General features: G+C 41.5%; 1 protein-coding gene and 1 long non-coding RNA gene across 5 annotated transcripts in view; one reads left to right on the plus strand and one right to left on the minus strand.

Moving 5' to 3' along the window:
* The window catches only part of GAREM1 (GRB2 associated regulator of MAPK1 subtype 1), a 204,962-nt gene that overhangs the window by 7,336 nt on the left and 170,007 nt on the right, over nucleotides 1-27,619 (minus strand). For all 4 annotated transcript variants that reach the window (XM_023241861.2, XM_023241860.2, XM_023241862.2 and 1 more), the window contains one exon: nucleotides 14,696-15,868. In XM_023241861.2, coding sequence (XP_023097629.2) covers nucleotides 14,696-15,868 — 1,173 coding nt within the window. The remainder of the gene's footprint in view (nucleotides 1-14,695; nucleotides 15,869-27,619) is intronic.
* Nucleotides 17,577-27,148, plus strand: LOC123381343. The gene is made up of 3 exons (XR_006588233.1): nucleotides 17,577-18,120; nucleotides 23,737-23,777; nucleotides 26,706-27,148. It is a non-coding gene; the product is annotated as an uncharacterized LOC123381343 (long non-coding RNA).

Consider the following 27,619-nt stretch of genomic DNA (forward strand, 5'->3'; position numbering starts at 1 on the left):
AGCACACAGCCTGGAGTCTGCTTCAGATCCTCTGTCTCCCTCTCTCTCTCTCTGTCCCTCCTCCACTTGCTCTCATCTCTCTCAAAATAAATAAGCTTAAAAAAAAAAAAAAAGGAAACAAGCATATAAGGCAACCCTGATCTTAAAGGATCAAACTCCTCCACTGAGTTGTGTTTATTCCCTGTTCCCACTGAATTCAATTTGACCCAACCTTCGGGACTGGTGGCTCTTCTCCAGTGTTGAAGCTGCTTCTGAAGTTATGCCCAGGGCTTCTCACTCGGAAGTGTGCACGTGAATCACCCGGGGATCCTGTCGGCATGCAGACTCTGATTCAGCAGGCCGGGGGTGGGGCCTGAGAGCTGCACTTCTCACAAGCTCCGGTGACACGGTCACCACACTTAACGGGACAGGGCTGCAGATGGAGTAACGAGGCAGACTTCCAAATCCAAAACATAGCACTCTTTGGAAGAGCCGCCCCTAACTTCCTTCATGTTCACCGTGGAGAGGATTAGGGGACCTGGGATTCCCACGGCTTGTGTAAGTCTGCCTGCCATCACCCCCGTTTCTTCTCCATTCACAGAGGCATTCAAGAAATAGGATTCTTTTTAAGGAAGTGGACTTTTAACGCACTTCTCTGTGTCAGGCAGCAGGGGGCAGTTTATACCCGGTTCTGCTAGTCAACCCTAAGCTACACAGGTAGAAATGGAGCCAATTCCGACTTCGTCAAAAATGTCCTTGCTTGCTTTTAGGCCTTGTTCCTACCAATTTTTTTTTTCACCTTTGCCTTCAATTTCTTTCTGTCCCAGCAGCTCTGGGCTAATAAAGACAATGAAACAGCAAGCTTCCATTAGCTTTGGTATTGGGTTTGCTTAAGACCAAATAAAATGGGTTCACCTTACACTGCATCCCTACCGCCTACACTGTGCGCTGGGCCCCTAACTGGCTTCCCAGAGCCGATTCACTTGCCAGAAAAAAACAGATGTTAGGAAAAATCATGTGACCACAGGTGACCAGGCAAACCTCAATTCTAAAATCAGTGGAAGCAATTTAAGAAGTCTTATCCATTGCATTTTTCCCTAGGGCTGAGGACCATTGGGCCCACCCAGAGGACCCACAGCCTTGGTTACCCGGACCCCCTGGTGATAGTCTTTCATTTGGAAATGTTCTTTAGGCTAAATGAAAATATTCAGAGCAGCGATTTTCTTCTCCACTAGCTGTAGGCTTTCCCCTTTTGAGCTTTTAAAAAGCAGGTGGTGGATGACTACAGAAGGAAAATCTGGGAGGACATGGGTTTGGATGAGGGAGAGAGAGGATCGTTTAGCCAGCCCAGGAGGACTCGTGCACCACTTAGAGGGCTGTCTTTTCCTGAGCCGAGAACCAACTAGGACACTGAAAAGCTCTGGAGGAGTCACCCCACTGGCTGGCTTTCAGGAGTATATACTGGTTACAAAATAAGTAATCAAGATATTGCATCAGCTTCCCTCCTGTGAGTGATTTGTACCTTAGCCAACTATGCTTCTTTTCTTTCTTAGGGAATGTCTATAGAATTTAGGATGAATGAGAGTTACTTTATTATACACGTGCCTGATTCTGTTTATACTTATGGTAACAGGAATCATGGAAAATATTAAGAAGATGGGGAGCCTGTCGGTTAAGTTTGTAAGTTTAAAAAAAAATTTAATGTTTATTTTTGAGAGAGAGACACACAGAGTGTGAGCAGAAGGGCAGAGAGAGAGGGACACAGAATCTGAAGCAGGCTCCAGGCTCAGCTGTCAGCACAGAGCCCGACGCAGGGCTCGAACTCAGCAACGCTAAGATCGTGATCTGAGCCGAAGTCCGACACTTAACCGACTGAGTCACCGAGGAGCTCCTAACGTTTTAATGTTTAAAATAAACAGTCCCCTTTCAACACTGGGGTAGAGAAGAGCACAGGGCAAACACGGTTAATGCTGAGTTTGATTTAGAAATTTCTAAGTTCTGGAAGTAGTCATTAAATGTGACGTTTCATTAGGGCTCACTTACCTAGATGTCAATTATGATATGCTGAGATGTCAATGACTTAACATAACTGACTGACGTAGGTCTCAGAACACAGAAACACAGCCACTTGTACTTGAATTTGACTTACTGGAAGTCCCCTCTTCCTGTTCTTATAACTAACCCCAGGAACTCGAGGTCATTTAGAGCTGGTTCTGGCCCCTACTTCTATAGCTGGGCAGTACCGAACAGCTTTCCAGTAGGCTTCCTGCAGGACAGGAGTGGGCAGGAAGTAGTCAAGAAAAGCATTGGTAGGTCATGGGGCCCAGAGGGGGCGGTGAGCTATGGTTAACTGGAGTGTTTACAGCTAAACTCCAAACTGCATCTGAGATACAGAAAGGGTTAGAGGTGGCCACATGAGTTAAGTGCGTACGTGTGAGTGTGTGTGTGGTTCTTGTTCTTAGGAGATGGGGTGTAGTCAGTGAAGAGAAGTCCAGAGGAAGGTCTTCCTCCATTGTCACGGGAGGGCTGTTTGGATGTAATCATGAGTTCAGTGGGAAAGAACTAGGCTGACAGGAAACCCATCTTGGAGAAAAGGTAGTTGAAAACAAAAACCAAAAAAAAAAAAAAAATCTTAAAAGGACCTGGTCCATGACAAGAACTTAATGTATAATTTTGTAGAGGCAAAAAAGAATGGGTTGTGCTCCCCCAAGCATTAGGACCACCTGGGGCTGAGCATAGCTGACTGCCTGCTCTCTACCTCTTACTTTCAATTTGTTACTTTCTTTTCTTTTTTTAAAAGATTTTATTTATTTTTATTAAAAAAACTTTAATGTTTATTTATTTTTGACAGAGAGAGACAGACAGAGCATGAGCGGGAGAGGGGCAGAGAGAGAGGGAGATCCAGAATCCGAAGCAAGCTCCAGGCTCTGAGCGGTCAGCACAGAGCCCGACGCGGGGCTCGAACTCACGGACCGTGGGATCATGACCTGAGCCGAAGTTGGACGCTCAACTGACTGAGCCACCCAGGCGCCCCAAAGATTTTATTTTTTAAAGTAATCTCTACACCTAACGTGGGGCTCGAACTCACAACTCCGAGACCAAGAGCTGCATGTTCTACTGACTGAGCGAGCCAGGCGCCCCTCAACTTGTTACTTTCAATGCGCTGCTGTAGACGCTCAAATGAAGTCACATGCAGTTTATGGGAAAAACTATATGCTTTGGTGAAATATATACCTTTTGGGATCCAGAAGGTATAAATAATGAGGGTTTATTGTGCCCTCTTACTTCCTACCTCCTACACCCTTATAACAGGAATCGTTCTCCTTTTCTTTGCTTCTTGATTGGATTCAACATACATATCCAAGAGGAGTGTAGTTATATTTGAAATGAATTTTATGAATTTTATCTGACAATGAAGGGCAATTTACAAGACTCGATGGCCATTCACCCTATTTGCAGTTTCCCCTCATATTCAATTTCACTTCTAAGTGCCACATTTTTAGCAGATTCCCTCTAAAAGTCTCAGCATGTGGCTTTCATCACGTTTCTTGCCATCTCCAGAGGCACCCTCTGATTGCTGGATAAAGTCCAGCCTCCCCTGCTTCCCACTGAAGCTGTCTGCACTCCTTCTCACTATTGCTTGTAGCCAGAAGAAATGATTCCATCCCATTCCATCTTTCCAGTTACTTCTCCCACCACTGCTCTACACAAACACACAGGTCCAGTCAAAGCGGCAGGTTCAGTGTCTCCTCAACACACCTTATGCTTGTCTGCTCCTTCCTCTGCTTTGGTTCTTACTGCCTGTCTCTTCCGAAATGCCATTTCCTAAGGCTCAGTGCCGACCACTGCAGGCTCGGTTTGGGACCCCTGCATGTGGCCACCAGGACTTGTTGCTGCTCCTGAACTCAGCTCACGCTGTTTATATTTACTTACTTTCCAGGTATATGTAATTAGCCTGAACGTGCAAATGGTAAGGACCATCATCGCTGTTAATAGTGCCCTGTGGATGACAGAGTTAAAATATATATATATATATATATATTGTCACCTCTGGTGCAAATATGTCCCACAGAATTTAATAGAGGTAAAGGTTAATAGAGGTCACCAAAAATAGAAGAAAAAGTTACTTTTATTTTAAAATATATACTATGAGAATGCTTTTTATATTCTTATGCGGAGATTGTTATTTTTAAAAAAATTTTAACGTTTATTTTAGAGACGGGTGTCAGAGAGAGGGGGACAGAGGATCCGAAGTGCGGTCTGTGCTGACAGCAGAGAGCCCGACGAGGGGCCTGAACTCAAAAACTATGAGATCATGACCCGAGCCAAAGCCGGATGCTTAACTGACTGAGCCACCCAGGCAGCCCTGGAGATTGTTATTGGTAAATCGGGGCTGCATGTTAATTTTTTGGTGTCCTCATAGAAGTGGTGATCTAGAGAAAAAAAAGACACCAGCAGACCTGGCACATAAGACCACCGTTGACTCCACCAATCCACTTGACATAGTAAGAGCGTGAAAATGACAATGGTGGTATTTCTAAGTTGGGGCATGCCAGCCCCCCAGAATAGTTACTACTCTCAGTGAGCATATAACAGAATACACCATGCTTGGTGGACCAGACTCCTCCTCTTCCTCTCCAACGCAGCATTTAGGACTGAGCTTCAACTGGCCCCAGCACAGGGAGGATGCGGTTACCTGGATTATCAGGAATAAACCTCCAACACTCGTCCTAAGTGAGGGGGCAGGTGTTCTGTCTGTCACAGATTATGTATGACCTTGGCTATGGGTAGTTTGGGTGTGTGCAGAGAAGCTCGCCTACTGGTTATGGAAGTGTTGACGAACACAACATGGGTTCGGGTGGCAGCAGGGAGAGCAGACTCCCCGCTGTCCTCTGAGCCTCGCTTCGTGACTTCTCTGATCTAAAGCTTTTCCCTCCAGCAGTTATACCTCCTACCATTCTCTCATCTTTGCTCCTTCACAGGAGGGGCTTCCCTTTCCTAAAATGTTCAGTGATTAAATTCTTATCAAGTGTCAGATACCACTACTCAGGATTAGGACAACTCTCCTTAGTATTCATGCAGCACACGGCTAACCCAGGGCTAAATACCGAAATTTTATGTAATTTATTAAAAGGTGGAAATGGTGAGCTCTGCTCTTTCTAGAACATTCTGTAGTCACTTTTCTTTAGTCTACAAGGAATATTCATGTGACTGCCATCTAACACACTGACATAATTTAACAGTCAGGGTTTGAAGTAAGTTGTAAAAGGTGTCTGGGGGCTAAGAGCTGAGAGCAGAGCCACTGTCCCTAAAAGTGGCCATCACTTTCCCTTCTCCTACACACTACAGTAATTCCATTTTGCTATTGACTTGTTCAAATGTATGTTGAGTGCCTATCACATGCTCACTGAGCTAGTGGGTATACAAAAATGAGTAGGTCATGGAATTAGTTGGGAAGAAGGGAGACAAACACATAATCAAGATACAAATTGGCCCTGTTATAACAGAAGTAAGAGCAAAGGTCAGCAAGGTGACAGGAGAACAAATTCATAGGCAATTATCCCGAGAAAGTCTTCAGGAAGAAGGAATTACAAGTGCACAAAAGGTACAGAGGCAGGAAAAAACCACCACAGTGATGCTCTGGTCTGGGGGCTTCCCCGACTAGACAAGTACTGGTGACATTTATCAGACAGAAACTTAGGAGGAAGAACAGAGTTTGGGAGAAAGAAGGGACCCAGTTATGAAAATACGGAGTTTGAGTTTGATGTTCTAACAGATAGAATCTGAGTGATGGTGGCATTGGGATCTCAGTGAGACGTGAAGAAGGCTGAACCCCTAAGGAATGGGCAGAAGATGAGACAAAGAAGGAGAAACACAAGTGACTACCTCTTACCACTCACAGAACAGAGCTCTACCCGAACAGTGTCCAAGAAGTGAAGGGAGGGGAGACAGCAAGAGCGTGTCAGTGTGAAGATAGTAGGGTGTCGGGAAGTCAGGGAAGGTCTGGAAGATACGCGAAAGCAGGTCACTGGGGATCTTAGCAAAGGAAGCCTGAAAAAAAAAAAAAAGCCTTGGAAGACAGATTCCAGTGAGTCAAAGCTAGAACGGGAAATGAGGGTGGACCTGGGAGGGCAGACCATTCTTTTTAAGAATACTGACTAGAAATGAATGAGGGAGGCAGCTATTAGAAAGGGATGGTGTATTGAAGATGGCATGGCTTTTTCTTCCCCCTGAATTGGAAGAAACTTTAAAAAAGATGCCCAGTATGTACACGCACATAACGTAACCTGGCGGCTGAGTGCTCACGGACTCCTGGGACCTATTTAAGAAGATGTGGAGAACACGCATTTTTTTCATTGCTTTCTGCCTTGGCCATTCCACCACTGGCCACTGTAAAGCTAGAAAAGAAATGAACGGTAACTTACTGTAAAACAGCTAAAGCAAAGATAGAGCACACTCAGTAGAACGAATGCTTCGGCAAGCTTTGCGTTTCTAAGTGAAGTTGGTCAACAAAGTCAAAACCCCATCTCAATCCTTGGTTGAAAAAGAAGTAACGTATCACAGAATGGGACTGTTTTATTTTCAGAATGCTGTCCGTGAAGTTTAACTTGCTTTCCTGACGCCGGGAACAGCATTTAACCTTCCTTTCCCCTCGCTACTCCCTTTAGCTCTGTCTGGCTGGGAGGGAACTGAGCACAGTGTAAATGACCAATAATTTGTGAAAAATGGACAAGGAAGTCTTCTTCCTAAATAGTCACATGTTAAAAGTCATGCATGAGAATTTGTTCAAAGTGCAAAGCTCATTACGGTTAGAAAACAAGGTTACAAGTGTTTGTTTAGAGGACAAAATTCAAATGTTACAGACAATTGGGAGCACTTTATACACATTACCTATGACCTGATTTCTTTCTCCTGAGACATTATCTTCCTTTGACACTTCCTAGGGATTAAAGAATACAAGAAACCAAATACACACCAAGTGTTTATGAAACAGCATAGTGTAGGGGTGGGGGATTGTGGCATGGTATTTCTTGGACAGTCTTCATTTCTTGGAACTCTCTACTTGTCTTCTATGGAAGAACTGACACTTTTTACACCCTTTCACTAACTGGACCAAAGAGATCGCTTAAGAAAAGTAAATGGAACACTTATTATGACATCTTTCGCAGAGCCGTCTTTTTGGGGGGAAAAATCAATTTTATAGCCATATACTCAGCTTTTAAATACAACAGCAGTGGATCTGGAGTTGAGGTCATACACTCCCCTTGTCTGTAGTTTAAAATGTACCATCATATGCCTGTGTGTGAAAATCTTTGGTCTCAAAGAGCATGTTGCTTAGAATCATGGACAGTCACCAAAGAGACACTGGCATACTTAGGTGGGTAAGGATCGTTTTACCTCTTTGTTGACAATGATTCAGAAAATACATAGATACTATATGTAAGCTTGATCTAAAACTGGACTCACCTGTACTATGAGTTTTCTTCTCTAAGAAGCCGACTTCAGGATAATGTCAGCAATGGAAAGAAAGGAGTTTTGTAACCACGCTTCCTTGAACTTTGCAACTTTGCCTTCACTGCATGCCCTCTGCCCTGTATTTTACATTGCTTCCCACACTCCCTCTCCCAGATAACAAAATCATTACAGCCTTAAGAAATCTTATTTATAAAGAGGCTTTTATACAGAGTTCATAACCCTGTCACATACCCATCAGGATATTTTCAGCTAAACAGAAATTAAAGTTTATAGTGACAAAATAGCAATAAATGAACCTCTATGTGATTAATTACGCGAGGGCAGATGTGATTTACAGTCGAAATCCTGATTCTTAGATGCATACTTCCCCCCCCCCCCCCCGGTTTTATACACTGATGATAAGGACCTAACACAGACCTGGGTTTGAAATGACCTCCAATCTCCAAGCCTCGGGCGAGGGAGGCAAGGCGGAGGCTGTTCACTGGGAAGCAAGAAGGGCAAGTGGTTCTGAAAAGAATACTTGTTTAAATTCTAGGGTGTTTCTATGGACTCAGGAGAAGGAATACGCCATTGGGGCAGAGAATAAAGCCCTTTTCTGAGCAAGGAGTATAATACATGATAGACATATTTAAATAGTATATAACCTTCACATTAATGTGATTTTGTGCAAATGGTACCCAAGAGTGCAGATTTGAAACAAGAGCTATCCCACAGAATATTATAATTACTTTATTAACATTCTAATCGTTGAGACTTTCAATGGACACAGGAGAAAAACATTTCTTGGCTTAGAAGCTTTCATTTAAAAACAAATAACCTACATGAAACCAGAGGCAATTAGTTTCAAAATTACCAAAACACAATAATAATTTAGTCCTTATTTCAATTAACAAATGGGAACGTAGGTATGGCTTGCTTACAGGGTACTCCTCAAAAGTCGTAATTAAAATTAATTAAATGTCAAATGCCTTAGGAGACCTCATTAATTAGTGGAATCCTGAGTGAATCTTTTTGTAGTGCAATTACTTTGAAAAATAAATAGTCACTTCCAGAGTAATCTTTTTAGTACCTAAGCCTGAATATTGTGTCAGATTTATTTAAGAAAATCTGTCTTTTAATGCCTTTTCTAAGGTTAACATTTGATACAGGAAAAAATTCCAAAGACAAAATAAAATAAAAATTCAGAGTAAAATCCATTCTCATAGCCACTTTTCTGAGTTTATAAATGAACATCTTTTTATAGCTTTTTCCTAACTTTGGTAGTTATGTAAGGTATTCTTGAGAGAGAGAGAGAGAGAGGGAGCAGGGGAGGGGCAGAGCGAGAGGGAGACACAGAATCCGAAGCAGACTCCAGGCTCTGAGCTGTCAGCTACAGAGCGAGACAGGGCTCGAACTCACAAACTGTGAGACCATAACCTGAGTCGAATTGGACGCCTGACTGACTGAGCCACCCAGGAGTCCCTTTGTTTTTAAACCCAGTACGTTTTTGGTAATATCTCGGAGACCCAGCAAAATGAAACTATCACATGTGCTTTTGGAATGTGGGGACAATGGCGCCCGCTTGGATACTGAGCTGGCTGTGGAGGTTGATGTGCCTGTTTCCGTCAGCCTCCTTGACCCTTTGAGAGGGTTTACCATACCCTCATTAAAGAAGGACTGAGGGAAAAAGCCTCCACAAAATCATTTTCTATCTGACCCTAAACTGGAGTCTATCCCATATGAAGTTATGGCTATTATTTATTAAATGCTTACCAAGTGCTCGGGCAAAGTGCCAAGCACTTTGTGTGGTATGATAATGCAATGAAGAGGCTGTTATTCTCCCCACAGGAACTGACTCAGGGAGGTTAAGTATTTTGCCAAAGGTACGAAGCTACTATGTGGTAGAGTGAGGAGGATTCCAATCCATGGCTCTTAACGTGCCTCTAATTATCTATCACATAGTGTGGCAGGTCACTTCTCTCCCTGCTTCTAGTTAAATTCCACCGAGACAGGGAAATGAAGTCTCTGGGGATGCTTGGCATTTCTTCCCATGTACCTACCAATTGTTTAGCCAGTCTGAGGCAGATTGACATACCCCAACTCACTTCTGTACAGCTCAGTCCGTTTTTTTTCCAGCACCTACTGGACTAGGTCCGATCAAATGTGGCATTAAACTCACCCTGTAAGTCTTATTTTTCCCCAAACACCAACAACACAGCGTGCTCTATCACAGGAACTTTATTTATGATGGACTTTAAGCCTTATGCAATGAATATATGCTACCAATCCATCTTATAACAAACCCTTGTGCTTAGTTTCTCAGGGGCTATGGGGAATCATGCTCTCATTATGGTTATCGCATTCCATAATGCGATAATATGGTTATGGCAGTAATACTTGGTTTAAGCCAGTGGCTCACAACCTAAAGTTCCTTTGATGATTTTCTTTTCATGAACCTCAGGAATTGCTGCCATGTCAATAACCAAGAGTGAATAGACCTTTTTTTCTGTTACTGAGGATGATGGAGGATATTAATCCCTGGGTTCTGGAGTCCCCAGGTTGGACACTGTTGCATAAATGATTTTAGAAGAGCTGTGATTCTACAGTTTTGATGATGATTTGTAATTCAGTGTCCACACCAGAACAGCTTGGGACTCATACATTCTATTTGTAGAATTTCATGCAATATAAAGTCTTTCCATTATTGTTTTCCAAATGGCATCTTTTTAAAAAAATGTTTATTTATTTTTAAAAGAGGGAGAGAATGTGGGGCGCCTGAGTGGCTCAGGCAATTAAGCATCTGACTCTAGATTTTGGCTCAGGTCATGATCTCACGGTTTGTGGAGTTTGAGCCCTGCATTGAATGCTGTGCTGGCAGTGTGGTGCCTGCTTGGGATTCTCTCTCTCTCTCTCTCTCTCTCTCTCTCTCTCTCTCCCCCTCTCCCTCTCTGTTCCTTCCCAGCTTGCTCACGCTCTCTCTCTCAAAGTAAAGAAATAAACTTAAAAAAAAAGCACCTTCTTATTTTAAAAAAAAAAAAGAGGAGGTAGAAAGAGAGAATATGAGTGGGAGAAAGGCAGAGAGAGAAGGAGACAGAGAATCCCAAGCAGGTTCCGCACTGTTAGCACAGAGCCCTATGTGGGGCTCAAACCCACGAACCATGAGATCATAACCTGAAATGAAATTCAGTCAGACGCTCAACCTACTGAGCCAGCGAGGCACCCCCAAAATGGCATCTTCTAAAGAGGAAAAAAAAAAAAAAGACAGTTCTTTAAGTTCTTAAAAAAAAAAAGACACTTGTTGAGTGTATCCAGGTAAATATTTTAGACCTATCAACCGGTACCCAAAAAATTAAGATGATGGAGAGAGGCCCACGATGTTATGAAGTAGAAGATGTGTTCAGAATACATGTATGAACCAAACGGATAATCCACTTAAGAAGAACTGTCAGGTCATTCTGATTTGAGGGTACTTTGCACAATTTAAGAAGGTGAAATGTCACCATTCAGTGATCTGGGCGTGCCCTTTCAGTCTGAGCTCATCTGCAACAACTCTGAAGAGTTCAACTGGCTGCATCCTTTCTCTATTTGGAGCTATGCTTACTTTCCCCATGGGCTATTCCTATAAGGAAGGGAATAGCTTCTCATATTCTGGAAAAATAACTGGCAGAGTTTTGTTTTCAAAAAAACTGTATTAAACAATCTTTACATAGACACATGGCGACTAGAGCATAATTCTAAATAGCCACATCAAATACAAAGTCTAATAGGGATACATCAATTACTCCTCCACTGAGGATTTTCTATCTGGCCCCACCACCTAGTTTTCCACCTTAAGATACAGGTAGGAAAGTGCTGAAAACATAACCCTGAGGACTCCGGAACTGCAGCACAGTGCAGGAAACACAGTAAGCATGATGGTTGAAGGGGAAAGATTCATTCTCACGGTTACAGAAAGAAACAAACAGCTCCAGAATTTGCTGGGGAGAGAGCGCAGGTCCAGGTTGTGACTCAGGACCCTGAGGTAGGAAGTGCAGGAGGAAGAGAAGAGTTAGAAGGACATGAATAGGCGGATAGACACTGCAATGGAGCTGTTGTACCACTGCGTCTTAACAGGCCTGGGTCATGGGCTGTGGCAAACGGAGTTCGTTCACCGATTACCAGCTTTGCTTCCCTTACTAGGAAAGACGTACTTTCGGGGCGCCTGGGTGGCTCAGTCAGTTGAGCGTCCGACTTTGGCTCAGGTCATGATCTCGTGGTTCGTGGGTTCGAATCCTGAGTCGGGCTCTGTGCTGACAGTTTGGAGCCTGGAGTCTGTTTCAGATCCTCTGTCTCCCTCTCTCTCTGCCCTTCCCCCACTTGCACTCTGCTCTCTCTCTCTCAAAAATAAACATTAAGAAACAATAAATTAAAAAAAAAAAAGACATACTTTCTTTGACTCCATTCCATTGCTCCAGCACCTTCTATCCCTAAAGACCTGGGGGATTTGTCACCTTCCCAGATGATGTCTCACTTGAAAGTGGCCTCACTTGAAAGCTTATTACCATCTTTAATTATTAGGCGGGGCAGCTGTTAAGATACAAGGCATGTCTTTCTCCCAGGACTCACTCCAGTACAACTTTCCAAAAAAGTTTTATTTAATTCTGTGGAGCACTTGAATTTATGCCCCATTAAAGTTCCCTTTTGAAAATTACAAGCTGAAGCCACATCTAACAATTATGACGTTCTCTGGATCCCACATACTTCCTAAAAATGGAAAACTCATTTCATGGTCACAGAGCCAATAGAAAAATATGACTTCATTTGAAATGCCTAATTTTTTCAAGTAAATTAAGTGATTTCAGGTGTTAAAAAATTTTTTTTTTAAAAGTATTCTATAAACACTGGACATGCTCTGAAAAGATTCTCTTGTAAGGAATTACATCAGAGACTGGAGACCAAAATCTTTTCTTCTCCTGTGAGGTTGGCTTTTACTTTCAAATTTAACTCTCACATTTTTAGTACCAAGGTCAAGATAGAGCCTCTTAATATTTATGTTCTTACTCATCTTTCAATTATGCCACAGAACAAACAAGTGGCACTAGGGTCCTATTTCTAGACTTAGTTACATAATGACTTTGGGTGTGACCACCACGGATGAGTCAATCAATCAGTCAACAAACATGAGTCCCCCCCCCCCCCCCCCCCCCCATGTGCCAAGTAGGACCAAAGTTGCATGGGAACAGCTGGCATGGTCACAGCCCTAATGAAGATCAGGGTTCCAAGTTTCCAGTAACATCAAATAAAGAGCTGAGTTGAGACATACTGAAAACTCCTTACTTTCCAGGAGGAGTGTCTCCTTTACCTGTTTTCTTGGGGGAAGTGGGGAGAGGAGCATCCTCGGACATGAATGAAAATGCCAAGGACTCTAACTTCACCAAGACTTCCCCCCAATTTTCCATGGCCCCTACTGGGTACAGGGATCTTTGGGCTCGTGTCTTAAAGTCTGTGGAAGATCCTGCAAGGAGCAAGCGCAAGTCCAGATGGGCGGTCTCTGGGGGGTTATATCCTAGAGCAAATGGCCAGGGGGGGTCCTCTCTCAGGAAACTGTAGCAATGAAGGCTCCGCGTGGAGAGCTAAGCATGACGCCTGGTACAAAGTGCCGCCTGATGTTCCGGGCTGTCCCTGACCTGCTTCCAGCCTTTTCAGCCATCACTGCCTTTCAGACATCCTAGTCACCCTATTCCACTGGCTCAACAGAACTCCTTGTTTTTCCGCACCTGTTCCAGCTTCCACACCTTTGCTTGTGCTATTCTGCCTGGAATGCCTTTCTTTCTCATTTCTCTGCTCTTCCGATTCACGTCTATTTACCAGCTCATTTAAAATGTCATCATCTCCATGAAGCTTATCTCATGCATCACCCAACCAGAAGTTTCTTTCTCCTCCGGACTGCCACACACATTGTCTGTATATGTCTCTCTTCTACTGTTTATCATATTTTCACTTGTATGACAGTCATCTCATTTCATCTGTTAACTTCCCTATAAAACCCAAAGATAGCAGAGTCCAGTCTTACTGATGGTCTTATTTCTCACATCCCACCCAGTGTTTCCAGGGTTTTGAAACCGGGTTCTGCAAAGCTGCAGGGTTCTACAGAGGTGTCTTGAGACCCCCGGGAGGAACAGAGAGAGAACAGGGACACATGGAGACCCCTGCCCCTCAATGTGCTTCAGTCAGATGAGTTCTGATTTTAATTCTTCTATTTATTGTGATTCATGTCAGCCTTTTTTTTTTTTTTTAAGCTTCTGTTAGAGACGAAAAAAGAAAACCACTGCAATAGACAATGTCAAATAAGTGAATAGAACTACACCCTATGTCTCTAATGCTTTCTTGATTCAGAGATAATGAATTCCAGTGATTAAAAAGGAGGAGCAGAGGTTCAGAGTGCCTGTCAATCGAAGAATACAGTCACAACAGAGGGCCCTTTCTCCTGTCCCGTATTGACCTTTTTACATTAAGATTTGATAGAAGCCCTTGGAGCCCTGAACGAGTTATGTTTAAGGCATTAAAACAGAACCACTCCAGCTCCTGGTTCTGCTCTGGTGTGTGAGTGTGTGCGCACATACACGGGCACACCTACTGTGCTTTGATCTCAATGTAACTTCAGGGATACAGGAAAGGGTTACATATCATGCCAATGTCTCCTGATCCCTCTCCTCCCACCCCCCAAATAAATCTACTCTTCCTTTAGTCTGTACCACTGTAACTGGCTCTAAATACCCACTCTGTTGCTCAGGCTAAAGCTGCAGACGTTTTCCTTGATTTCTCTTTCCGTCACTACCCACATTCAATTTATCAGTAAGTACACTTGGGTCTACCTCTAAAACATGTTCTGAAGCAGCTCATTTCTCCCTGCTACCAACTGCTGTGGTTCAGGCCTCATCATTTCCCACCTCCATTACTCTAATGTCTCTTCTCTGGTCTCCCGCGGTCTGCCCTCTCCTCCCTATTATCCGCTCTCCAGGCGGCAGCGAAAGTCGTGTTTTAACCCCTCCCGTTTACAAACTCTCAAGGTTTCTCATCAAACGTAGAGTACAACTCTGACTCCTAACTGGTAAAAATAATCTGGCAAGTATTTCTATTTCACTCCAAATTAAGCAGATTTGCTTCCCCGGATACTTTCCCATCGGGGAGTTTTCCTTTTCTTTAGGAAAGAAGATGCATTAGTAGATGCCTGAGCAGAGAGACGGAAGGGTGCCATCACTCAAAGACAGAAGGGACTTACGGCTTCAGATTTGGGAGGCACTGGAGGCGGAGGTAGGGCGATCTCTGAAGACTTCACTGCCGCTCCCAGAGCTCCGGGGGCAGGAAGAGGAGAGGCTGCGCACTTGGACCGGACAGAACCTCTGGGCTGATCGCATCTGCTCTCCTCGCTCAGGGAACGAGTGAGGGGCTGCTGGCTGGGCTTGCCGTCCTCCAGCCAGAGCTCTTCGTACGGGAGTTCTGACTTGCCTGCGATGCCCGCTGACTCCTCACTGGCTTCCGGGAAAAGGTAGTCGCTCCCACTGTCACCCAGGTCCTGGTAGGGCAGGATGTCATGAGGAAAGGGGGCCCACTCTCCCCCCAGGTCCCTGCAGCCATGAAGGTTCACCTCGCTGTTGCCATGGAGATTGTTGCCATACACACAGACGGAGAGCCGGTGGAAGGACTGGGTGAGCTCATCGCGAGCGTAGCTAAGCGAATTGGGCACGTGGTTGTGGCCAGAGCACCGGCCCTTCTTGGGGCTCTTGCAGTCCTCATTCCAGTCAGTTTTCACGTCTCGGACAGCCCGGGAATACTCATCGATGTCGAACTGTTCCTGGCAGATACCCAGCCAGTGATGGACCAGGGTTTCGGGCCACACTTCTCCCTTCACCAAGTGTTCTGGGAGGCTAAACTTGGGGACGGTCAAGTGCAAAGGGAAGTGCATGGGGAGGATCTTGTTGTTCCGCAGCACACAGCAAACCACCACTGTCTTGGTCTGGATGTTCACAAACTTGTAGCGATGCCCCTCACGGATGAAGTGGAGGTCGTAGGGGTTCCTGGGGGGAGGGCTGGGCACAGTCACATTCACGGGGAGCCTGGTTTTCTCCACAATGTTGCGGATGGTGTGTTCGCCCTCCTGCATTTGAAGCTCCAGGGGACTCCGGGTGCTAAATCTGCCCTTGCACTGGAATGGAAGGCTAATGCTTTCATTGGTCCGGTGATTCATGCAAATGAGGCAGGGCATCTTGCCTTTGCCCAGCTTACTGATGGAATTGAGTTTCCCAATCTTTTTGAAGATTGTGTTGAGTCGTGACTTTTCTTTGAAAGTCTTTGCATACAAGATTTCTGCCTGCCCCATTAGAGTGAGTTCATCCCCAGTACAGAGGGTGATGTTGTAAACTTCGGTGTCCTCGTTGCACTCACCCGAGGCAACCTACAATAGGATATATCAAATTTTAGGTTAGTTTCCCTTAGTCCATTCCCACAAAGAAGGAGACAACTTGCCATTAAGATACACGAGCACACATACAGAGGAAAACGCTATTTTAACATTCCTTGTATAAAATTTATATGGTTAACAACAACACGAAGATACTCGTTTCACCTTTTAAAAACACACTCGGCTCTGAAGAAAAAAGCAATCTGTTCATTAATAAAAATTTGAGAAGCACAGAGAAAAGACACAAAAAGAAAATAACACCCACGGGCCTGATTCAGAGACAGCCATGGTTAATGGTTTGATAAACATCCTTCCAGTTTCTTTGTCTATGTAGAATAGCCTATCGTATGAGTAATTATTTGGGGACATTAACCTCATCATTCTGTCTTTCCCAGTTATAAAAAACGCTTCCATGAACACCACTGTAAGAAAATTCCTTATTTTTTAGTATTAAAATTTTATGAAACTTTCTGAAATTGGAATTGGGACAGAGGATGTAAAAATGTTTTATTTCTCCCTGTTCTTGAATTTTATTCTACTCAGGTTCATTGGAAGAAATATTAGAAAATACAGATGTAAAAATGAACAAATTCTATAGTTTTACCACTAAAGATAATCTATGTTAACAATTTTATATAAACAAGAGAAAAAAAGAAATGAGACGTGTCGTCTATCTCAGAGATTTGTGAACACACACACAGAGTTTTCTTGTTTCGTTTCTCACTATATTCATTTTCTCATGTACTGACCTTCTGTATTTGATTATCTGGGGATGTGCCTTAATTTTTGACTAGTTCGTTATTATTCGATGAGTTTTCCCAATGTTTGGCAATTGTAAATAGTACTGCAACGAATTTTATTTTATTTATTTATTTTTTTTACAGTTCAACTATTTCGTTAGGATAAAGGCCCAGAAGTTGAATTGCATGAGTAAAGCTATATATGCACTTGAGAGGTCTAATATGTATTTGCCGTTTTGCTTTATCAATGTTATAGTTATTTATACTTCTTCCACTTTATGAAATTACCTGCCTCTCCATACTCAGGATAAAGAAGTTTAACATTTGCCAATATTAAAGGTAAAGCATGCATTATGCGTTTATTCATTCACATTTTATTTCCATTTGCTTTAGTTGACTATTAGGATGGTGAATATGTTTTGGTATTTTTTATGTGGCTATTTAGGTCTCTTACTTTGTGACTGTCTATTTGTGTCCTGCACCCATTTTGCTAATGGGATGGTCATCTTACCTGTTACTTTTCATGTAATGTGAATGTCCTTAAGGCTCTATATTTTTCAATTTGTTGCTTGAATTTCAACTTTATAACTTCTTTAAGTGCTAAAGGTTTGTCTTCCTATGTAGCAAACATTTTCAAAATTTTCCTTTGTAATTTCATTCTTGGGCATTACGCTTCTACTAGTTAATACAAATCATTGGTTCTGAGTTAGGCGTGATTTTGTCCCCATTCTCCAGGCCCTGAGGACATCTGACAAAGTTTGGAGACGTTTTTGATTGTTATGGCTGGGAGGGTGCTACTTACACCTAGCAGGTAGAGGCCAGGTATATTGTTAAACATGCCACAATCACAGAACAATCCTTCATGGCAAAGAATGATCTAGTCCAGATTTCAGTAGTGCTGAGATTGAGAAAAACTGATACATTTAACCAATATTTTCTTCTAGTATTTTGATGGTGTTTCATTTATTAACTATTTAACTTATTTAATTAAAATTTCTTTGATGGATTATTAAAGGTAGAGATCTCACTTTCATTTTTTAAACAGTTAATGACTGCCCAGTATACTTCCTGAATAACTATTTTCATCACGTATTTGAAGTGCTGCTACTTTGATCATGCAATAAATTTATATAACACATGGGGTGCCTGCCTGGCTCAGTGGGTAGAGCGTGCGACTCTTGATCTCAGGGTTGTGAGCTCAAGCCCCATGCTGGGCATGGAGTCCAAATAAAAAAAATCAAAAAAATTATAAAACACATACATTCATTGTAACTTATATTTGTATCTACTTTGGGGCCATTTATCTTAATGACCTTCCTGCCTACTGTCTCATCATAACTAAGTTGTTTCAATTTCTACGTCTTTATCTTATATTTTCAGATCTGAAAACAAAAGCCCTCATTTGTGGTTATTCTGACTCAAAACATTTTTGGGTGGCAAGAAACGAGAAGCAAAGTCAAAAGTCAAGTAACAGTCTGAGAGAAAATATCTGCAATATTTCTGCAAGTAAAGAACTAACACCCTTAATACATACGCAACTTAAATTTTGAGAGAGAGAGTGTGCGCACAAGTGGGGGAGGGTCAGAGAGAGGGAGGGAGAGAGAATCTCAAGCAGGCGCTGCACCATCAGCACAAAGCCCGATGCAGGGCTTGAACCCACGACCCGTGAGATCATGACCTGAGCTGAGGTCAAGAGTTGGATGCCTAATGGACCTGAGCCACTCAGGTGCTCCTACATAAGCAACTTTTAAAAAAATGACCAAAAATCCTCCAGAAAAACTGGCAAAAGTCATAAAAAGCCAATTCACTAAAAAAAAGTGCACAACAGACTTCAAACCAAGGAAAAGATGTTCATCTTCTTTTATAATTAGAGAAAAGTAAATGAAAATTATACTGAGATACCGCGTCTTATCTCGAACACTGATAACAAAAGCTTGAACTCATACTCAGCTGGGGAGGCTATGAGGAAACAGGTACTCTTGTTCATAGCTGGTGGAAATGCAAAATGATTTCCCCATGGCGGGGAATTTGACAATATCTAACCAAACTATGAACCCATTTATCCCTCCACTCAGCAATCCTACTTCTAGGAAATTACCCAAAGACATTCCTCCATCAGTATGAAAATACAAATGCACAAAGTTGAGTATTATTTGTATTTGTACAATACCAGAACCAATCTAAATGCCCAAACATAAGAAATTGATAGAATAAACTAAGGCACAAACACAAAATGTATTATGCAAAAAAGAACGAGTTCAATGAATTAACATGAAATGACTTCCATGATATATTAAGTGAAAAAAACCCAAAGTGCATAAAAGTTTATATAATATACTACCTTTTCATTTAAGAAAGAAGGAAAAAAAATCAGTATGTATTTTTCTGCTTATTTTTATATATATAAAAAAAGGAATACAAGAAAAACAAACCAGACAACAATGAAATTGGTACTTAAGGGAGGTAAGGAGGGAGGGACACCTCTGTGAGTGTGCCTTGCTATCGAGTTTTAATGTTTAGGAGATATGCTAATGTTCCAACATATTCCAAAAATAAAATAAAGTCAACAAAAATTTAAAAGAAACTGAAAGCTGAATGCAAATGGAAACGGATGAATCCAATCTTATTTCAATGAAAAACTTACCACACAGGGGACAGAGACAGAGAAATCATCCACGTAACTTTAAAATGCTTTGACATCAACTGCCAGTAGGGAAAAAAAGACCAACCCCTATGGTGTTCTTTTAGGTAGATTTGTTTTGCGTAGGAGAATGGACATAGGGATTCTGAGACCATTTATGTATACTGCAAAAATAAACAAATGAGTAAACATATTCTCTTGAGAGCCAGAGTTTTCACTGTGGAGGGAAGACAGAAATGTGGAACTAGGAAAGGTAAGAAAGAACTCCACTGGGTTGACTGAAATTGGGAGGCACTTGTATTAACTCATAATTTTAGGAAACTGTACATGCTCGCACACATCTATGTCTTAGCTTTGTTCTTTCCAAGGGATTAGAAGTAAAGACATCACCGAATATACCTAGTGACCCAAACCATTCCCTACTAAAAGGAATCTTGATTCCAGGACTAGGGCAGGAAAGGTATAAGATAAGCTTGGGACATTTTGTTGTGCCAGAAAGTGAAGAAGTGCTCCCGACATGATGGGAACATGTCAAAAAGACACAGGAGTCAGCCTGAATTGGCCTCCACTGGCCAAATCTGGGATGATTTGAGCATCATAATACATAAAGACTGCAATGAATTATAATCTATTGAACAAAGCAGGAATGCCTAAATCCACACTGTTATCAAAATGAGGAATGAATGAAAAAAATGAAGGGGGTAAGGTGACAAATGCACAGGAGTGGTGGGATTCAAGATTGGTCTACACAAGAAATATTAAGAATGCTTAATTTATAGGATGAGTTTGATTGAGTAGGTTATGTGAGTGGTCTTAGAGTGTCTTCCCTCAAAATGCATACTGATTGCAAGGGGAGAAAAAATAACTACAGACTGGAGAAACTAAACAACACTCTGACCAGGTGATCAAATTTAATACAACCAGAGAGGGATCCCCATGTCGTGTGCCTCTGGATGTGATTCCCGATTTTAGGACCTCAGTTATAGAACATTCCACCTACAACTGCATTACTAGAATCTAATTACCTAATTACAAAGAAAGAACAGACAAACCCAAATTGAGAAATATTGTATAAAATACCTGGTGTATGTTCCTGAAAAACATCCATGTGATGAAAGACAAGAAAGGTTGAGGAACTGCTCCAGGTTAAAGTGAATTAAAGACAAAATGCAACGTAAATGCAACATGCAATCCTGGAATGGATTCTGAACTAAAGGGAAAAAAATGCTATGAAGTACAACTTGGATGGATTGTAGAGTATCACATCACTTATGTAAAAATATGCTATTTTTGGGGCGCCTGGGTGGCTCAGTCGGTTAAGCAGCCGACTTCAGCTCAGGTCATGATCTCGCGATCCGTGAGTTCGAGCCCTGCGTCAGGCTCTGTGCTGACCGCTCAGAGCCTGGAGCCTGTTTCCGATTCTGTGTCTCCCTCTCTCTCTGCCCCTCCCCTGTTCATGCTCTGTCTCTGTCTCAAAAATACATAAACGTTAAAAAAAAAATTAAAAAAAATGCTATTTTTACATAAAAAATATCCTTATTCTTAGAAATATACACTGATGTATTAAGGAGGAAAGGGCATAATGTATGTAATTCACTCTGAAATGATTCAGAAAAATATAAGTTATATGTGTGTATGTATATGTGTATATACAGGGTAGAGGATGATGAAACAAATGTGGCAACATGTTAAAAGCTGGTGACTCTGGTATGGTGTTTAGGGCGATCTTTTCTTATTGTATTTAGGGAGATCTTTTATTATTCTTGCAAACATTTTTTAAGACTGCAAGTATTTCAAAATAAAAAGTTCAAACAGGGGGCGCCTGGGTGGCTCAGTCGGCCAAGTGTCCGACTCTTGGTTTTGGCTCAGGTCACGATCTCACCTTTTCTGAGTTCGAACCTTGCATCAGGCTCCATGCTGACAGTACGGAGCCTGCCTGGGGTTCTCTCTCTCCCTCTCTCTCTGCCCCTCCGCTGCTCTGTCTCTCAAAATAAATAAACTTAAAAAAAAAGTTAAAGCAGGACACTAAGAAAATTTTAGATATTTTTGCCTATTTTTCCAGATGAGCTTCACAATCATTTTGTCTATGGTTTGCATTGGTCATTTTTTTTTTTAATTTTTTTTCAACGTTTATTTATTTTTGGGACAGAGAGAGACAGAGCATGAACGGGGGAGGGGCAGAGAGAGAGGGAGACACAGAATCGGAAACAGGCTCCAGGCTCTGAGCCATCAGCCCAGAGCCCGACGCGGGGCTCGAACTCACGGACCGCGAGATCGTGACCCGGCTGAAGTCCGACGCTTAACTGACTGCGCCACCCAGGCGCCCCTGCATTGGTCATTTTATTGGCAGTGAATCTACCTGCTGTTTTGGCAAGGAATGACATCATCATCATATTTGTAAATAAGCACATGACAATGCTCATCATTTATTGAGACTTTATTTCCCGAATTAAGTTTGCCTTTGTTGTCGATCCCTGAAGGTTGCTGTTCATTTGTACTTGCTGCATATGATTTGTTGCGATCCTCTATGTCCAGGAACCTCACTGCAAGAGTTTTTTCCAGTTGATCACCTTGAGATTCTTAAGTGACTAAATCTTATGTAACCAATGCAAACTTTACCTTTTTTTTTTTTTTTTTTTTTTAGTTTTCAACCCTTCTCCCTGACAACAGTATGGTGGTGAGAGTGTTGTTCCATATTTTAATACGAATATCATCAGTATTTTAATATCAAATGAGGAATTTGATGGTTTGAGATGGATTTTTTAAATCATATTAGTAATGTGTCTTACCAATTCTAGTTTTCTAAATGTTTCTACAAGAATTTTTTTTTAATGTTTATTTATTTTGAGAGAGAGAGAGAGAGAGACAGAGAGCAATGGAGGGGCAGAGAGAGAGAGAGAGAGAGAGAGAGAGAGAGAAACCCAAGCAGGCTCCACACTGTCATTGCAGAGCCTGAAGTGGGGATCGACCTCACAACTGTGAGATCATGCTAAGAGCCGAAATCAAGAGAGTCAGACACTCAATTAACTGAGCCACCCAGGTGCCCCTCTACAAAGAAATTTTAAAAATGTTTTTAATCAAATGCCATTTCTGTATCCAATAAAATAGTCATGTTTATTTTTAATTTTGATGTGCTATGTTTTATATGAGTAGACTCTCAAATATTGAAACAACCCTATATGCCTGAAATAATTATGAGCGTGGTGCACTTAAAACTACACTATATGATTCTTCTGATACTATTTCATCTATGACTTATGTATCTTAGTCACAGGTGAAATTAGTCTATAGCTCTATTATGTTATCTTTGTCAGGTTTTCTTTTTTTATTTAAAAAAAAATTTTTTAACATTTATTTATTTTTGAGACAGAGAGAGAGAGAGCATGAACAGGGGAGGGTCAGAGAAAGAGGGAGACACAGAATCTGAAACAGGCTCCAGGCTCTGAGCTGTCAGCACAGAGCCCGACGCGGGGCTAGAACCCACAGACCGCGAGATCATGACCTGAGCCAAAGTCGGACGCTTAACCAACTGAGCCACCCAGGCGCCCCTGTCAGGTTTTCGTATCAAGCTTATTTATACTAAGCTGGAGACAGATTTTTTTTTTTTCTTTTATGTTACTGAAAAAGCATCTGGGTAAAGTGACCAGCAATGTTCATGTTATTTACTAAGTGGTAATCATCAGTGTGTGTTTAGAAAACCTGACAGTGGCAATCTCTGTAAATAGTTTCTTACCCACTATTCTAGGTCATTCTATGTAATTTTAAACTTTGGAACAGCAATCTGTCAATCCATATTAGCGCTATAGAAAACAAACAGCTCCATTGTCTTGTTAGTGAAGTGCGTTTCTCTGTAGCAGGCACTATCAGAACATAAATGCCAGCACAATATTATTTTAATGGTAGTTCAGGCTCCCCAAATCCATTTTAGGTGACTAAGATTAAGTGTTGCTATTATTTTTAACAAGACCTCAATTTAATTGTATTTACTTTCAGACTCCGTATTCATCTGGGCGTCTATACTGGAATAAGTTTAGGAATCTAAATAAATAAATTAATAATAAATAAGCACAATTTGGGGGGCCTGGGTGGCATCTGACTCTTGATTTCAGCTCAGGTCATGATCCCAAGGATACTGGATGGAGCCCCGAATCAGTCTGTGTGCTGAGCGTGGAGCTTGCTTGAGATTCTCTTCCCCCACCCTGCTGACCCTCTATCCTGCTTGCACACTCTCTAACAAAAATAAAACAATAAAATAAAATAAAATAAATATAAATGAACTTATTTGGAATAATTTCAGATTTGCAGAAAAGGTACAAAGTTGTATACCCTTTGTCTAACTTCTCCTGTTAACATGCTACTGAACCGTGGCACGTTATTATCAAAACTAAGAAATTAACACTAATACAAGACTACTAAGTCAACCACAAAGTTTATTTGGACTTCATTAATTTTTTCCCACTAATCTCCTTTTTCTGTTCCAGGATCAAGCCAGGATATCACAAGGCATCCAGTCCTTTATTCTGTGAGTTTCTTGGTCTTTCCTTGTTTTTTATGACCTTAAGAGTTTTAAAGAATATAGATTAGGTTGTTCTTTTTTCTAAAAAGAGAGGGAGCAAGGGAGTAAGTAGGCTCCATGCTCCTGATGCAGGGCTCCATTCTACGACCCGGGATCATGACCTGAGCTGAAATCAAGAGTCAGATGCTCAACCGACTGAGCTACCCAGGTGCCCAGAGAAGAGAGGTTTTTTTTAAGCTAATAAATCATTTATAAATTACAGTATTTGGCACATACCAGGGCTGACTTTCTTTTCCCACAGGACTTATAGACTCAAGGCTTCAGTTACTTTATTCTCTTGACTTTGGTCACGAAGAGTCCCTATGAAGATTCATTTGCTATTAATTCTACTTTTAGTTTATCCCTAAGGCTTTTATTTTCAGCTAGCATCTAGCTATGTTTACAATAATACAGATCAGAGGTCAGCAAACTATTGTGCATAGTCCAAATGTGGCCCACCATCTGACTTTGTAAATAAAGTTTTATTAGGACATTGCTGTGTTCATTCCTTTATGCACAGTTTACGACTGCTTTCACTCTACAATGGCAGCGTTGAGTGGGTGCAACGGTAACTGTAAGCCTGCAAACTAAAACAAATTTTTTAAAAAGTAGTCTCCATGTTGGGTGTGGAGCACAATGCGGGGCTTGAACTCTCAACCATAAGATCAAGACCTGAGCTGGCACCAAGAGTTGGACTCTTAACTCACTGAGTCACCCAGGTGCCTCACCACAAATGTATTTATTCTTTGTCCCTCTACAGAAAAAGTTTGCCGAGCCCAGGGATAGATGAATGAAAAGATCGATGGCCTTTGGAAATTAACTGGAACAAAACTATTAACTAAGTTATGAGCTGAGTTTTTATCTGCCTTTAGTATTAGGTGACCTCAGGCAAAATGAGAACATTACCGTTACTGTCTACTCTACTAGCTTAATCAGTGTATGTAAACAACTTCCCCCAGTGGCAAGTTCTCAATAAATAGAGGCCATTAATATTACTTTTATGAACAATAAAAACATTAAAGAAGTTTTAAAAAGTAAGCTCTGTGCCCAATTTGGGGCTCGCACTTACAACCCTGAGATCAAGAGTTGAATTCTCTACCAACTGAGCCAGCCAGTTGCCCCCCAAACATTTAAATTCTTTTATTTATTTTGAGAGAGAGTGAGCATGCGCAGGGGACGGCAGAGAGAGAGAGGGGACAGAGGATCTGAAAGGGCTCTGCGTGGACAGCAGACCGTGGGGTTGGTGCCTATGTAGGGCTTGAACTCCTGAACCGTGACACTATGACCTGAGCCAAAGTCAGAGTCTTAACCAATTGGGCCACCCAGGCACCCCACAAAGACATTTAACTTCTTAATAATTCTGTTTCATATTGACTTTCACCTCTGTGTAGGTTCATGTTGGCTTTTATTTCTACCTATTACTGTTTTCAAGGCCTAACCACTACTTTAAGCATTATCCTTTCTTCTGTACTGAAGAATTGTTCAAGTTTTTATTCAATGCGTTATCCCAAAATAAAACTTAATGTCAGAATAGGGCCTGAAGTATCCTTACAGTTACATCCCAAAGGAAGTGAACACATTGAAATGATTCAAAAAAATACACCGTTTTAAGGCAGACTAGCCTCTAAAATGCTCAGATGCACTGCTGTACTTCCTTTTTAGTAAAACTTTGTAAGAAACTTGGCAGTTCATCCATTTGGATCAGGATGGAGACAGGGATGTTGAGAGAAAGGGTTCTCATGAGGCTTGAGAAACATACACACGCTCACTCACACAACAAACTATTTCCAGTTAACATCCAAGGAGCTTCTCAATTGCGACGGAGTAACAGAGCATATGTTTCTTTCTAGACCTTTAAATCAACTTAATATATTTTTCCTAATTTACCTTTATAAACATACACCTTCTAGAATGAAGAAATCATGGGGTCTAGTGAGTACCGCACACCAAAAGAACTGAAAGCGAACGTCCGTGTAGCTTGTGAGACACAAATCAAGACGGGACGTGCACAGTTTAAACGGCTCAAAATTATCCTTACTAAATGTCACTCTCTGGGCACATTCAACAGTTTTGTCTACGTTCTTGTGTATGTGTATACTTCTAGAGGAAGTTACTCCTACTCCCATACATAAAAATGTATAACATATGTGAGTACAGTCTGTAATTCCACGCTCCCAACCCTGATGGCATCATTAATGCCAGCAATTAGTTCTGCATCAATTATGAGACTAACGTCCCAACCGATCTTGTGGTCACTGTTGGTGATGGGTGAAGAATCTCCTGAATAAATGCTCTTCCTCTGGCAGTTGAACCAGTCTCCTCTGGTTTCCACAGATGTGATTTATTTGCATAATTTCTTTCCTTTTTTATTTTTTTAAGAGCAAAAGAAACAATGCGTTCTGTCTAAGTGCTTCGGTATGCGTGCCTGCTTAACATTTCCAGTTTCAATGTTTCCTGAGAGGAAGTAATTCAAAGTGTGTTATCTAAACAACTCTAATAGGTCTAATCCAGGAAACTATCAGGGTTTTACTGTTCATAATACCATTCGGAATTAATACCCCATGGTCAAGCAACATTTTAAAACACTGATATAAAGTTTTACACACACCCACACCCACAGACAGCTCTGGCAACAGATAATCTGTTTTCTAAGAACAGTTGTTCTAAAGATCAAACATGTTACAGAGGTCAACATTTCAACTCTTGAAAAAAAAATCAGGATTGATCTGACTGCTAGGTCACATAACTAATATTTGATTAGTATTAGGTCATTTCCCCCCAAACTTCAATTTTTGTATCTCTTTTCTTTGGGAAAATGGCAGAAAATGAGGAACAACAGGCATGAAGAGTTAAGATAAATGTCAATCCTGAGTGTTCCTCTCTCTTTTTAAACAGGAAATAGGGCAAGGAGGAGAAGTGCGTGGCAATGATTTAATTTGCAGTGGTATGGCAGAGGGCTTGCCAAATGGTCGTTTTCCAGACAAGGCCTGAAAATCTCAGAAGACCAACAACAACAAGAACAACAAAAACCAAAGCCACTGGGCTATCTTCAAACACTGACATAATTAACCTCACGATTGTATCCAATTCATCATTCTGAATGACTCTTGAAAATAAAGGACATCTGACTCATGGTAAAGAAAACATGCAATTAAAAAAATTTTTTTTCTTACATCTGACAAAATTTAGATTGACCAATAATTGATAATTTCTGACCTCTCTGGAATATAGTCAAGAACAAGGCAGTGAGCTCAAGGCCTCTGATCAGCCAAAAAAAATATGATGTTAATGTTAGGGCTTATAGAAAAGCCTTGAAAGACCATATCTCAGCATGCTTACTCCCCTATAATAAAAATTCCATTCAAACTGTTACCAGACCACAGCAGAATAGAAGTGGAAATTAAAACTGGACAAAGGGATGGTTAATTAAGGCAGGTACTCTAACCAATAAAAGGCAACAAACAATCTTACTGAGACCGTAAAACACCCAATTCTCGGGGTGGAAGGTCTCTTCATGCAAAGACTAAAGTCATACAACACCTCGGGAGATGGAGAGAAGTTTAACTTTGGTTCAAGGACTTCTCTTTAAGATGACAGAAAAGTATTCTACATTTTAGGAAACAAACGAAATTATAGTTCTTTTTTTGGACAGAACTTCGGATAAAATTCACAGCTCCCCCCCAAACCTGGCTAACTAGAATTACTTGCACTTGAAAGGTTCCAGAGAGGTAGAAAATGCCAGAGCAAATAATCCCTATTCGTTTTGAAAACTCCCAAGAAAAACCCACCTCTCTGATTATTCCAATCCT

The sequence above is a fragment of the Felis catus genome, chromosome D3 (genome assembly GCF_018350175.1).
Source record: "Felis catus isolate Fca126 chromosome D3, F.catus_Fca126_mat1.0, whole genome shotgun sequence".
In the NCBI taxonomy this organism is placed as follows: Eukaryota; Metazoa; Chordata; class Mammalia; order Carnivora; family Felidae; genus Felis; species Felis catus.